General features: G+C 34.8%; 1 protein-coding gene across 1 annotated transcript; it reads right to left on the bottom strand.

Moving 5' to 3' along the window:
* Positions 1-7,699: 7,699 nt before the first annotated feature.
* On the bottom strand, positions 7,700-8,465 carry LOC149198042 (uncharacterized). Its single transcript, XM_089404045.1, has one exon. The coding sequence runs from the start codon at positions 8,285-8,287 to the stop codon at positions 7,769-7,771; it is 519 nt and encodes a 172-aa protein (XP_089260171.1). The 5' UTR covers positions 8,288-8,465; the 3' UTR covers positions 7,700-7,768.
* Positions 8,466-13,575: the final 5,110 nt, after the last annotated feature.

Raw genomic sequence — 13,575 nt, 5'->3', positions numbered from 1 at the left:
ATAGACTTTGCATCAAAAATAGCCTGTGGGCCCACTTAGTGAAGGCGACTTCTTTTCACTAAGCTCCGTCATCTTGTTGCATTTTCAACACTCCCTCTCAACAAGATATGGATTATCTGCAACCCCTATCCTGCAACTCTGGAATGTTCTGCATGCAACACATTTGCCCGGTCCACTTGCTCCAACAACACTTGGAACAAAAACACTCCCAACTAACCACTCTGTTGGGCTAGAAACATACTATGATGCCGAAGCTCTACCTGTTGCTGAAAAGTGCTCCCTCTCTGACATCTGCGCTACTGCAACATCTCCATGCATCTCGCACCATTGCACACTTCTCTGTGCCACCTAGAACTGTGCAAAACACTTGTGCCTCTCGCATTGCTGTAGCCTGCTAGCTATGCACTGTCCTGGGATTCCCTACACTGTCGCTCCCTCTGTCGTTCCATCCGCATCTATCTCTACCCAATCAGTCAGTTCCTGCGACTCCACATCGGGGCTCCCGTAGCAAGGTCTCATCCAAGAGGTTGGGTACCTCAAGGATCCTGCCCCTCCTCCTTGGGATGATCACTCTATATTGCCCCACTTCCTACCTGGAGGTATGGCTACATCTGATCCCTCGGCCCACCTGGCTCGAAGTTTCCCCCTACTGGAGGTCTTTGCATGAGTAGATGCCTCTACTCGATCTCCTCTCAGCTTCCCTTGTTGTGGCTGCTCCACAACCTCCTGAAGTTGCTGCACCAATCGTGGCTCCTCCACAGTCGTCTGAGACTTCTTTTGGCTCTGCATGTTGAGAGGGAATATACGCTCCCTCTCAACCACCAAGTCTCCATCAATTGCCTCGCTGCTCAAGGCTTTGCATGCATCTTGAACCTCAAGAGCATACAGGTTCTTGACTCGTGAACCAATCTGCTTCACCTGTCTAGTGATGATGTGTCTAAGGAAAACCTTTCCCTTACTGAAGACTACATCACAGCCTCTGTCTTCCAGCATCGCGATCGACACCAAGTTTCTCTTTAATCCTAGTACATACTTGACATCGGTCAAGGTAAGGCGAGCTCCATGCTCCCTCTGAAAAATAACTGTGCCTACACTTGAGACACTATACTTCTCATCATTACCCATCGCTATGAGTATCTGGAGATCTTTCTCCTCCAAAGTACTGAACAAACTCTTGTCACCGGTCATGTGGAAAGAAGCTCCACTGTCAAGAAACCAACCACTTCCCACCATGGATGAAACCATGCATGCAAAGAGTGTGAAATCCAACTCAAACTGTGAAGCAAGTGCCTCACCTTCAGATCCTTCCCTGGATCCCTTCTTGGATTTCCTCTGTGGACAATTTGCAGCATAATGGCCCACCTCATGACAACGAAAGCATCGCACTTTCGATTTGTCAACCTTCTTCCCATCATTGGAAGAACTGGATTCGGAAAGAGAACCCTTCTCCTTCCCCTTCTTTGCTTTGGCAGCCAAAGCGCAATTTTCTTCATCAGATGCCTTTGATGAAGATCCGTCCCTGGTATTCTGCCTGATCTCCTCTTGCACAAGATCCGACCAAAGTCTCTCCCATCCTGGCAATTTCTCCCAACCATTGACAAAGTCCTGATAGGAATGCCAACTCTTCGGAAGACCAAGGAGAGCCAAGCTCACCAAGTCCTCATCATCGACAATCACCCCCACACTTCCCAGCTCATCCCAACATTGGGTGAACTTCGTGAGATACTTGTGCATACTGTCTCCATTCTCACACTTAATGTTTCTGAGTTTATCCTTGAGCGCCAACTTCCTCTGGTCGCTCTTGCTTTGAAATAGATCTGTCAACGCTTTCCACATCAAGTATGGAGAAGCCTTTCCATGCAGTTTAGATACAATGTGATCCTTCACGCCCTCCAACAGAATCCTTCGACACTTTGCTGTCTTCTTTTGCGAAGCCTCAACGTGAGCATCATCAGTAGGCTTTGGGACCTCAGCATCTATGAACTCCTTCAACCCATTGTCATCTAACACCGCCTCCATCCTGTCTTTCCATTCAATATAATTCGAGCTGCCTTCAAGAGCATACTCCAATAGCAATCCGTTGAAAGAAATTTCAACTTTGACACCAAGAAAACACTGCTACAAATTCGAATTCCACCAGCTCAAAACTCAACCACTTATGATCTAAAATTCGTAAGAACAAAGTATTTCTCGTACAGAGATTGACTGTATGGGCATTCACTGGATATCTCACCTTCCAAAAGAAGGATGAATCCAGAGGCTACCTGGCCCGATTACAGACTCTGCCTGAAGAAATAAAATGTAATCACTTTCTGAATAATAGATCTGATGATCAACTCTCCTCTGATACCATGTAGAAATTTTGAATAATATAACACTTATTCACAGAGATTATCCTGATTATACACTATTGCAGAATGCATGCATAATACGTAACCTCCTCTACGTTGATCATCAATTTTGCAGAATTAAAAACAATGAAACATCAATCGCATGCGCACATTAACATAGTATGTAACTGGGGAAAGCATACAACTGAAAACCCCCAACTATCTATATATTATAATGATAGAGAACATGTAACAATACATAGTACAATACTCCTCACAAGTACTCAGTACTATCTCCACCTGTTACACACAAACTAGCTCAGATCTGAATCAAGTCACAGGTTCAAATCTCCTCCGCTGTCTGCCTGCCTCTACTGCGCAATCCAAAGTAAGAATAGGAATGATCCAAGCTCGTTTTCCTTTGGCTTGTACTGCGCAATCCTCATTGGCAATCTCAATCATTGATTGTGCAAATCTCATGCACAGCTATAGTCACAACTGATAGCAGTCTCACTCTTTCACCCACCTCTAACACTTGTCTCCACTGAACTGTCCATGCACTGAGTTAACTGATGTATTCTTTAGTTGATTTATGAGTTAATAATTAGTGAATTAATTAATAATTAATTCACATCACTCATCACTAGTGTATTTGGCAGTTAGACTAAATACAACTAGTTCAACTAAGTCAAACTGAGCACAACTCCATCAACTCCTCAATCAACTCCACCAAACTCAATCACTTGAGTTCTAACTAAAGTCCATCATGCAATAGCTCAACTAACCCATAAGAAAAGCGTATTTTCTTCTGGAAGTTGCATGTGCCACATCCGTAGCTCGAAATGAAGTGCTGCAAGAGGATAAGATAATGTTTATGGTCCAAATATTATTAAGAGCTAATAATATTCGCCAGTTCTATTTTTAGACTGGCAGTCTAAAAATAGACTCTGGCCATATGTCTAAAAATAGAAGTCCATCTATTTTTACCAACATGACCAATCATCCACAAATAGCATCCTTCAACTCATAGACCATGATCCATATGTCTAAAAATAGACATAGTCTAAAAATAGACTTTGCGCCAAAAATAGGCTACGGGCCCACTTAGTGAAGGCGACTTCTTTTCACTAAGCTCCATCATCTTGTTGCATTTTCAACAAATACCGAATATGCGAAGAAATACAACCTAGAACACAGAAAAAAAAAAAAAAAAAAGAAGAAGAAGTAAAAGTATATATATATATATATTTTATTATTCAGAGATAAATGAAATGTTCACTTGCCTCTTCGAGGGGGCAACCTCTAGTAGAGCAGAGCTTGATTACAAAATAAGACTCGATGATCTTTCCCTTCTATCTACAACTATTTATAACTGAATGACCTTCAACAGCCTAACGACTAGTGGTCCTTTGCATAACATGGGATAGCCACTTTATTTATTGATTATGGGTTGTTTGCAACTAACTGTGGTCCCTTTCTTAAATGCGGGTTAACCACTTATAATTATTAATGTGGGATTTATTGACTCTTTAACTAACTATGACTATGACTCGACCCTATTGGGTTTATTACATAAATAAAGGGGTTAGGGTTGGACCCTATCACCTCATTAGAGAAGTTGTTAATGGTACTGGAGAGGATAGTAGTAAAGTTGTGTATATGTGATCAATCTTGTCATTATATGTTAAGGAACCTAGATCCCTCATTAATAATTTTAAGAAGAGATTTGTTTTAATTTTGTCAAAACCCATGTGTTTAGGACTCTCGTCTTTCGTATGCTTGTGGTTGGTGTACATATCAAGGTTAAGGGTTAAGGAGAGAGGTTTATTATCAGAGTCAAGCTCATGGTCATTTAAGAGGTCAAAATTAACAATACGGTGGAGAACCTGGGTATCATATATCACATAGTCCACAACACTACTACCACACCCATGAATACAAGTCATCTGACCAGAGGAAGGCCACCTATTGATCCCATTACAAATAATCAGGTTTTGGGAACATCAAAGCTTAATTAGCTCAGTGCCAAAACGGTTATCGGTAATGTCTTCAAAATTTCTTTGGAATCTACTAGCCATAACACAATCCTCATCAAGCCATAAGGGCTTAGGGTTAGAGGTATTACTTAATGGAGTGGCTTGGTTATTGGAAATAGGGGTATTAAAGTCCCCAAACAAGAGAATGTTTCCCTCGTTCCTTAGGTTGTGGATATCACGCTCTAAGTTAATGAATGGACAATCCTTATTTAGGTTGTTCTTCTTATAGGAAGTAGAGTTGAAGGGAGCAAAGTAGCAAGTTGCAAGGAATATTGTATTGGTATTAGAGTCAGAGATGTCAATCCAAACACACTGATTAAGGGGGTCAATCTTATAGATATATTAAATCTTTAAAGACATAAATATTTCCATGTCAAAGTTGTAATATTTAAAAATATCAATTTGATATAGTTTTATTCTAAATTTTGTTATAATCATTAAATCTAATATTAATATTAAAAGATTATTATTATTATTATTATTATTATTATATTAATAATATTAAATTTAATAATTTTGGATTAATAATATGAGGAAAAGTTTGCATCGGGATTTGATTCCTCTCGTTGCATGATAGATATCTTGGTGGAACATAATGGTTAATAATAATTGATTGTGACACACCAAGGATAAACTTATTCACTAAGGTTGACAATGTTTGAAGTTAACTATAAGTGATTATAATTGAATATGGTTGAATTGTGTTGAGTGAAGACAACTATGAGTGAATAAAATTAACTAGTGTTAAATATGGTAAACACAAGATTAACTGAATTCAAACATGGTCAACTATTTAAATATTGACTAAAAAAATAACTTTATTATATAATTAATTATTTTTACCATATATTAATTAATAAATATATTAACTAGTAATAACGTTTCACTTTAAGTACAACCTAATTTTATATTAAAAAAAAACAAATTAAAAATTTCATATATTTAAATGAAATACATACACGCGTTTTTCGCTTACATACATTTTATAAATACAAAAATAATCACTGGTTAATGAGAAACTTTTTAATTCAAATATCATCCGTAAAGGTTTTAAGTAACACTCTTCCAAAGCGTGTCTAGACTCCCGAGCCCCGACCAAACTATTAATATGGTACTTAAAAGAAATTAAAGAGCAACATTAAGTCATTTCTATTGCGAAAAAAGTTAAATGCCTAATAAAATTGCAATGCACCCTCTTCACGATGACACTTATTTTCCAGTTTTAATGTGGTATGTTAATTGTTAGAACAAGTATATTATCTAGTAGTCGGCAGTGGGCATATACAGCTCGATTGTGTTAATGGACCTATGGTTTGTTTAATATTGGCTGTTTTTTTTGTGGTTGTGGGAGAAGGGACTTTTTTTAGTCTTTTCAACCTATATTTATTTAAAAAGATGGTACAAATTTTGTGATAAAATTTTATGTTATTTTTAATATTGAAAGTACAAATTTTAACGTTGAACTTATTAGCGCTGTCAATTTTGGAATATTTTAGAATATTAGGAAGTCAATTGCTCTTAAATTGTTGTTGTTACATTTCTTGGGACCATGGGACATGCTCGGACTCTTGGCAATTATGTGGTTGGCACGTCTGGTGGCTACATGTATAAGGGTTATGGTGGTGGGTCCTGGTGGCAGATATGTTATGGGTGAGTTTGTTGGGGTCTCGACGCCTCCTCTCAATGGAGGTTATGGGGTGGGCAAGCCCCCTTTTTGGTGGCTAGATTTGGGTTTTCGCTTGCTTCGCATCCCTAGAACCTGTGGGGGGAGCAATTGCAAGTGTTGTCAATGCGAGAGTGTTTTATGCTAGCTATGGCTCAAAGGGACCAATGGGCATTGATTACGTTGCGCAGAGTCCCAACGAAGTGTCTAGTTGTGGAAATGGACTTGTGGTGGCGTATCCTTTTGGCGATGGGGGTTTCAATTTTGGTGCCTCTGGTAGTTTTGTTTTAGGATATGATGCGTTGACCACACCTTTTAAAATGTGATTGAGTGGAGACTACAAAGCCTCTCTCGGGGCTCCCAATGGGTTCCCAAATTTAGCATGGATGACAAATGGGGGGCGACGGTTGACGCTTCCGATGGTGCACCTACCAACGGATTTGGAGTTGGTTGAGGCGGTGCTCCACATGCTAGAGGGATAAAGAAGGCACTTACTGGCTAGAAAGTTGTTGGTTTTTTTTTTTCTTTAAAAAAAATTGGACTCTTTTTTAATTTATAAATGAGATAAAGATAATTAAATTTTCGCAATTGTCTACATGCCTTTAACTTTTTTTCTTAAATTTTATTAGAAATTAAAAAAAAATGATCACAAGTTTAAATTATATAATTTATAATTTATTTTTAAATAATAAAATTTACCATTAAAAAAAATATTATCAAATTTTAATAGGAAAAACTCAAAACATAAAAATAATAAAAATAAAAATAAAAATAAAATAAAATAAAATAAATCTACACCCAAAATTTTGTCATTCCCATCAAATTCCCTAAATTGCACTAAAGTGTTGAAATTGCAAACTTAAATTACATTAAGAGTACGAAATCACCATTTTCACTTTTACAGACTAATTCTGTCCATGTTAATAGCAAGCCATTTTTCTCCATTTTCACTTTTACAGACTAATTCTGTCCATGGTAACAGCAAACGGCCATTTTTCTCTTTTTTTGGTTTAGTACGAATTCACCATTTTCACTTTTACGGACTAATTCTGTCCATTGTATTAGCAAACTGCAATTTTTTTTTTTTTTTTTTTTTGGGGTTTAGATGGTCTATCGTAATAGCAAACTGCCAATTTTTTCTCCTTTTTAGGTTTAGATTGTGTTTAAATCTGGATTAGCATAAATATTAGACTGTTGAAATCACTTGTCAACAACAAAATATTCATATAGGATACTGTCATTGAATTATGTTCGTGGTAATAGCAAACTACCATTTTTCTCTTTCTTTTGTTGGTTTTTTGTGTTTAAATCTAGATTAGCATTAATATTACTGTTAAAATCATTTGTCAACGGCAATACATTCATATTGGATATTGTCATTGTGTTAATGTTAGATGGTGTCCAAAAAAACAAGATAACTTTTACCAAGATTATGTGAGATTATGCCATTTTCCTTTGGCGTCCACTCTCAATCCTTTCATAAGATTGACTTGAACTTAAAATTTAATAAAATTAAGTGTCACCTGTATACCAATCAACTGATGTAAACTTTATAAATTATCAACATTTTTATAAAAATTTCAAAGAGATTCTTCAAGCTAGAGTATCGAGAGGACGAAAACTGGAGGTAAAATTGAACCAGAAAAAAGACCATCATAAGAATGCACCCCTTGCAAAAATTGTAGTGTTTTATTACGCATTCCATCCATGACTGGCACTGCCAAAAACAAAAAGGTGAGCTAGGTGGCTCTTGCTAACATTTCCTGGTATTGCAGAAAAGAATCTTGACGCTGTAGCCGCATCTGTCTGTAAAACGCTGTAATAAACTCCTCTGCTTGTCTATCTACTCGAGGAGAGCAGAGATCATCCATGGGGGCCTTGGGCGTCTCATCAACACAACAACATTGTAATTGTTGTTGATGATCATCAATACTCTCGTGGCTCCCATTTTGGTCATCATGGGCAGTGGGACAAACGCAGGGCAGAGCTCTGCAGAGAAGAAAATGGAAATGATCATCCCATGATCTCTTTTCATGACCCTTCACTGGACTGCTACTGCAAGAAAACTCGCAATGATCATCATAATTTAACAGCACGCGATCATAAGCCACTCTTGTGGTTTCCAATCTTCTGAAAAGTGCCCTCTCCAGATCATGGATTCTCAGCATCATTTTTTGCAATTGTTTCGCTGCAAATCCCTTTCTCATCATCGCAATCACCAATCTGGCCACACTGGAAAACGGCATTCTACTCTTCATATTCAATGTCTCTGATTTAATCTGATCCGCTGGCAGGAATTTTTGATAGTCGATCTATTTCTTCCCTGAAGATTTACAGCAATGGTAGATTCAAAGGATATGCAGAACAAGGAATAAATAAAAGGAGTTGGGAAGGAATATGGGGGGTGGAGTTGCTGCAGAAGGTAATAGGTTTGTGATGCGGTGTGCATCAATAAATACTAAAGGAATGCCACTAATGGGCATAATTATGTGGGATTTGCGAGGTGAAGAACTTTCTCCGAACAAACTCTAACGCGTTTTTTCTGCATAAGATGCCGCTGTCGTTTTGTACAAGATCCAATGCTCCCGTTTTGTCGTTTTGTATAAGTTGTCGTGAAGGGAATGTGTTGGTGGAAAAACTAAAGCGAAGTGACTGTGGCGAACGCAGATGTGAAGAAAAGACAAGCCAGCTAATAGACAGCTGTGTTAAATTATGATAATCGTTGTACTATGAAAGCAACAGTCCACGCGATCATTCCTTTTCCAGCACTGCATTTATGTTTATTGTCAATCTGAATGGACATCTGCAAGGTACTTTCTATGGGCGCCCTTCATTTACCTTGAAAAAATTGTCATCCCACCCTTCCTCAACCTTGTTGCAAGCTATTCGTTCCACCTTTTCACATTGAAAAAACTATCTGAGAACTTTATTATACAGAGATCAGTAGTTGTGGATGTCATTGTCAAATAGTTTTTCAAATCCTCAAAACATTAATTAATTAATTAAATTAATTTTATTGAGTATTCATTCTCTGAAAACATCACGGATTGACTATGAAGGGGAAGAGAGTGAGGCATTTGGCCTCAATTCTAGTGAATGGCTGCTGCCAATGTGTGTAAGATAACGAGGCATTTGGTTTCAACTCTACCGAATGGCGGTTGCATAATTGTGTATCTTTATTGAATAATTAAAATAATTATTTATATTAATGTATAGAGGGTTAAAAGAAAAAAGATTTAAAACTATTTGTGCATAATTGTGTATCTTTATTGAATAATTAAAATAATTATTTATATTAATGTATAGAGGGTTAAAAGAAAAAAGATTTAAAACTATTTGTATTAAAATTATGAGAAAAATATTTTTATGTTATTAAAATTAAGATGTTTAATTTTGTCTACGGGGTTTTGGATTGATGGTGAATAAAAAAATATATTTGTAAATGTGTTATAATACAGATTTATATTGAGAATTTTTAATTTTTAAACAATGTATTATCTATTATATATTGTGATGATATTTTAGTGTTGTATTCTCCACATTTTTGTATATGAAAATTTTAATGTAGAAAATTAGAAAAAGAAACAATCAAAATCTAGAATCAGAAAAACTAAAAAAACCACAATGAAAATCCAAAAATCCAAAAATTATAAATGTGAAATGTAAAACGTAGGCTATTCCTTAACGAGTCTCTATGTCCCTATTTTCATGAAAATTCTAAAAAAGTATGGGTAATCATTTACCTCTTAGGTTTAAAAGACTATTTAAGTGTTAGTGGATGTTAATAATCATTTTTATATAGCATAGTTAAAAATATCTTAAATATATTAAAAAGATTTTGTATTTAAAAAATTGTTCTTAATCTCATAACATGTGTATAAAGAGTTTAATGAAAAGATTTTGGAAAGTATTTCTTAATATATATATTTAAAATTTTATGAACATACATATTATATCATAAGTTTACTTATTAAACCCATAAAATTTACACTTAGTGAGAGCAATGAGATGTTTTTAAAATTATTGTGTATGTATATAGATGACATTTAAAAAATGAAACCAAATCAGCTAGAACTCAAATATATCAAGTACTAATTTTATATAAAAACAATTAATCATTCAATTTCATGTTATAATTATTATAATTAATTTTTACATTAAATGATTAAAAAAACTATACCGCAAGCTATTTAATCACTTATATTTAATTGAATTTTTTAAATAAAATAACAAGACATTTTATTTATATATATATATATATATATAAATAATTGTCACATATATATATTTACAACCCAATATGAAACATGAAAGAAATATGTATATAGATAACAATATTTGAAATTAAACCTAAATATATTTGTTACGTAGAAAAATCAAAATTCATAAAATATTAATATTTTTAACTTTTAATATAAAAAAAATTATAGGTTAAAATGGATGGTGATAAAGTGATTTTATGGTGAAAATGCAACTAGTTGGAAACTCCTCATTGCTCAAAAAACAAGTCATTCAAACCACAAGTTAAACATGTCAATCATTTAAAACACATTACGTCACAAACAAAAATAATATAAAAAATTAAAACATCACATAAATTTAAATAATTAAAATTTTTCCCCTTTAAATTGAGTAACTCAAAATATTGTATTTTTTAATAAATATAATTCTTTCATTAAATAATTAAAATTGAATAACTCGAAATCTTATATTTTTTTAATTAATATAATTCTTTTATCAATGATAAAAGGTTGGTGGCAATTGTAACTCAAAATATTATATATTTTTTTATATTCTTTCATCAATAATGAAAGATTGGTGAGAAAGAAACAATTCCTTCTTAAGGGAGCCCATAGATATTGCCTTGCAGATTTACTTTCAATTCCAACGATTATAATTTCAATTTTACATAGCTGTCGATTATGTGGCCAAAAAAACCAGCCATGCCAAGCACGGGTGACAAAAGTCTCCAGAGTGGTTTGACTTTTGTACCTTCACTCTTGACACTCCCGCATATTTAAAAATAGAAACAGGAGGGAAAAAAAGAAAAAGAAAAAAACGTCTCATTTTACGCGGTAACACCGCATGTGAGCGTGATAGAGGGTGGTTCTTTATCTCATAAATCCTACATTTATTTTATCTATAACTATCAGTGCCATTTTTTTCTCTCAATATTTTTTTCGTATTTCTTTATACGCACCACGCCACATTCCAAGTAGCTTCTGCTGGTATTCTAGACAGGACATTTCGATCTGCCTCCCAGCTGCTGCTTATATTTATTAGTTGCTCTGCATATTCTCAGAATCCGCCATTGCTGTCAAAGTTCAGAGAAATAGAAAGTCTATCAATATTTTGTGCCAAAGGTTCAGATTATGTAAAGATGTTGCATATGAAGAATCACATCTCTGGAGAAGACCACTTTAGCATTATCGGTGATTGTGATGATGAGAAGGGGATTCGAAACAATTGCAAAATATGATGATGAGAATCCATGATTTTTTTAGTGTATTTGTCTGGTCATCCAAAATTTCAGGATATTTTTGGAATTTGATGGTGGGGAGAGGGTTCAATTTTATTTTTATTTTTTTTAATCGTTAAATTTAGAGATATTTTTAGAATCTGTAATTTATATAAGTTTAAGGTAACGAAAAGAAATTATAGAATGATTATTTTTAATATTTTTTTTTTTTAAATTTGAGTTATGTTTGTCTTAAGACTCATTAAAAACAATATAGGAGCTAATAAATTTTATTGGTGTTTTATTTTATCTAAAATTTCTGGATATAATTTAAGATTATTTATTTTTAAAAGTGTTTGAGTACATAATGGATTCAGCACCTTAAAAAATTTAGCATTTGGAATTTGGATTATGTAGATTTCCTTGCTTAAAGTTGTAATTCCAACAATTTTTTATTAAATTTCAAGAAAAAATGACTAAAAAAAAAACAATTTAAACTAATAAACCAATTTTATTAGTATTAATAATCATCATCAATAACAACAATGTTCTTGTTTTGATTAGTCTCCCAAGTAATTTGTGGATGATCTCTCTCTCCTCTAGTGGATAGACATAAGAAGAGTTTATCACAAGGAAATGTTAGAAAATCAGAAAGGCAAAAAGATTTTCTTATATTGATAATTACTTGTGATATTATTATGTTCTTATTAACTTCTTTATGTTCTTTCTTTATATTCTTCTCATCAGGCAACTATCGAGACAAAAACATGAAGATGATGGGCACAAAATGTAAGCACTTAGCCAAGGCTAAAACCCTTACATGGACACAAGATGTAGGCACTTAGCTAGGGCTAAAACTCCTATATAGGGGAAAATCCAGGCAAAATTCTTCTTTTAATAAATCCAAATTGAGACAGACCAAGAAGACCTAAGACCTTCCTCCTCCACCAAGTCAGTGCTCCCTCGTAGTAGATGTCCTTTGCTCAACCTTCCAAGTGTAAGCTCTTCAAAGTGCACCTTCAAATCAAAATTTCGTCCCCAATAATAGATTTTCGCCCCCCAGCTTCAGATTTCGGCCCTGCAATAGAAACATAATTTTGGCCCCAACTTCAACTCAAAATCACTTAAAAACTGAGAATCCAGGTTCATTTTATTAATCAAATGAAATTACATATATACAAGAAGTCTTGTCTCAATATAGGTAGACTATTTTGGACACATAATTTGTTGGTTAAGGAAATCTCTCAACCACACACCAAACTAGGAAATGGATCCTAACTACTAGGAATAGACTCCTTTACTTAGTGAGAATCACATCTAGAGACAAGGAGGAATTAGATATTCCAACACTCCCCCTTAATGAGTACTTGTTTCGATATCAGTGTGCAAAATCTAGTTGTGGTCAAATATACCAAAAAGAATATGTTCATGTCCATATAAAGGAACAACCATCCACTGAAATGCATGGGTACTAACCACTGCAACCGCCAGTCTTGTAAGATGTCCTTCGCATACATGGTTTTTCCAACCATTATAACTGCACACCTGTACTTGTAAATCCCCCTCCATCATTGTTAACCCGGGTTTTGTTGGATTACCCGTAACCATGCTCTGGGTTTTAACGGATCACCCTCAACCATGCCACCAAGGCTCTAAATGTTAGTGGTTTTTAGATTACCACGAACTGTATGGGGATACACATGCCTTACAAGGGTTACATTTCACACTCCAACTCTGGAGTTACCAGGTACAGTTTACAAAGACCACAATAAAACATCCTAGACTTGTTTACATTACAACTGTGATTCATAATAGAGTCCATTCCACAAACTCACACTAACTCACACAAACTTTCACCTAGTTGTCCATCATCTTTCAATCTTTGATGCAACTCCTCTAATGCCATCTTTCATGTCATGTCTTCATCATATCCCATGGTTAATCATTCCTGCAAATAAATTTATCTATTGTTAGAATGGCCAATTCCAACATAGATTCAAACTCACAACAATAGTTGGCCAGACTAATTGTCACAAAAACATCAATTTTTTTTTAACCAAATTTACAATAATGACATAACAACTTTTT

The sequence above is a fragment of the Pinus tabuliformis genome, chromosome 2_2 (assembly GCF_031772625.1).
Source record: "Pinus tabuliformis cultivar Carrire ecotype Pingquan chromosome 2_2, CPIR1, whole genome shotgun sequence".
In the NCBI taxonomy this organism is placed as follows: Eukaryota; Viridiplantae; Streptophyta; class Pinopsida; order Pinales; family Pinaceae; genus Pinus; species Pinus tabuliformis.
This window is presented reverse-complemented; position numbering and strand designations above follow the sequence as displayed.

Bases quoted from the DNA above. Each gene is read 5' to 3' on its own strand.
- LOC149198042 (XM_089404045.1), bottom strand. From the start codon at position 8,287: ATGAAGAGTAGAATGCCGTTTTCCAGTGTGGCCAGATTGGTGATTGCG.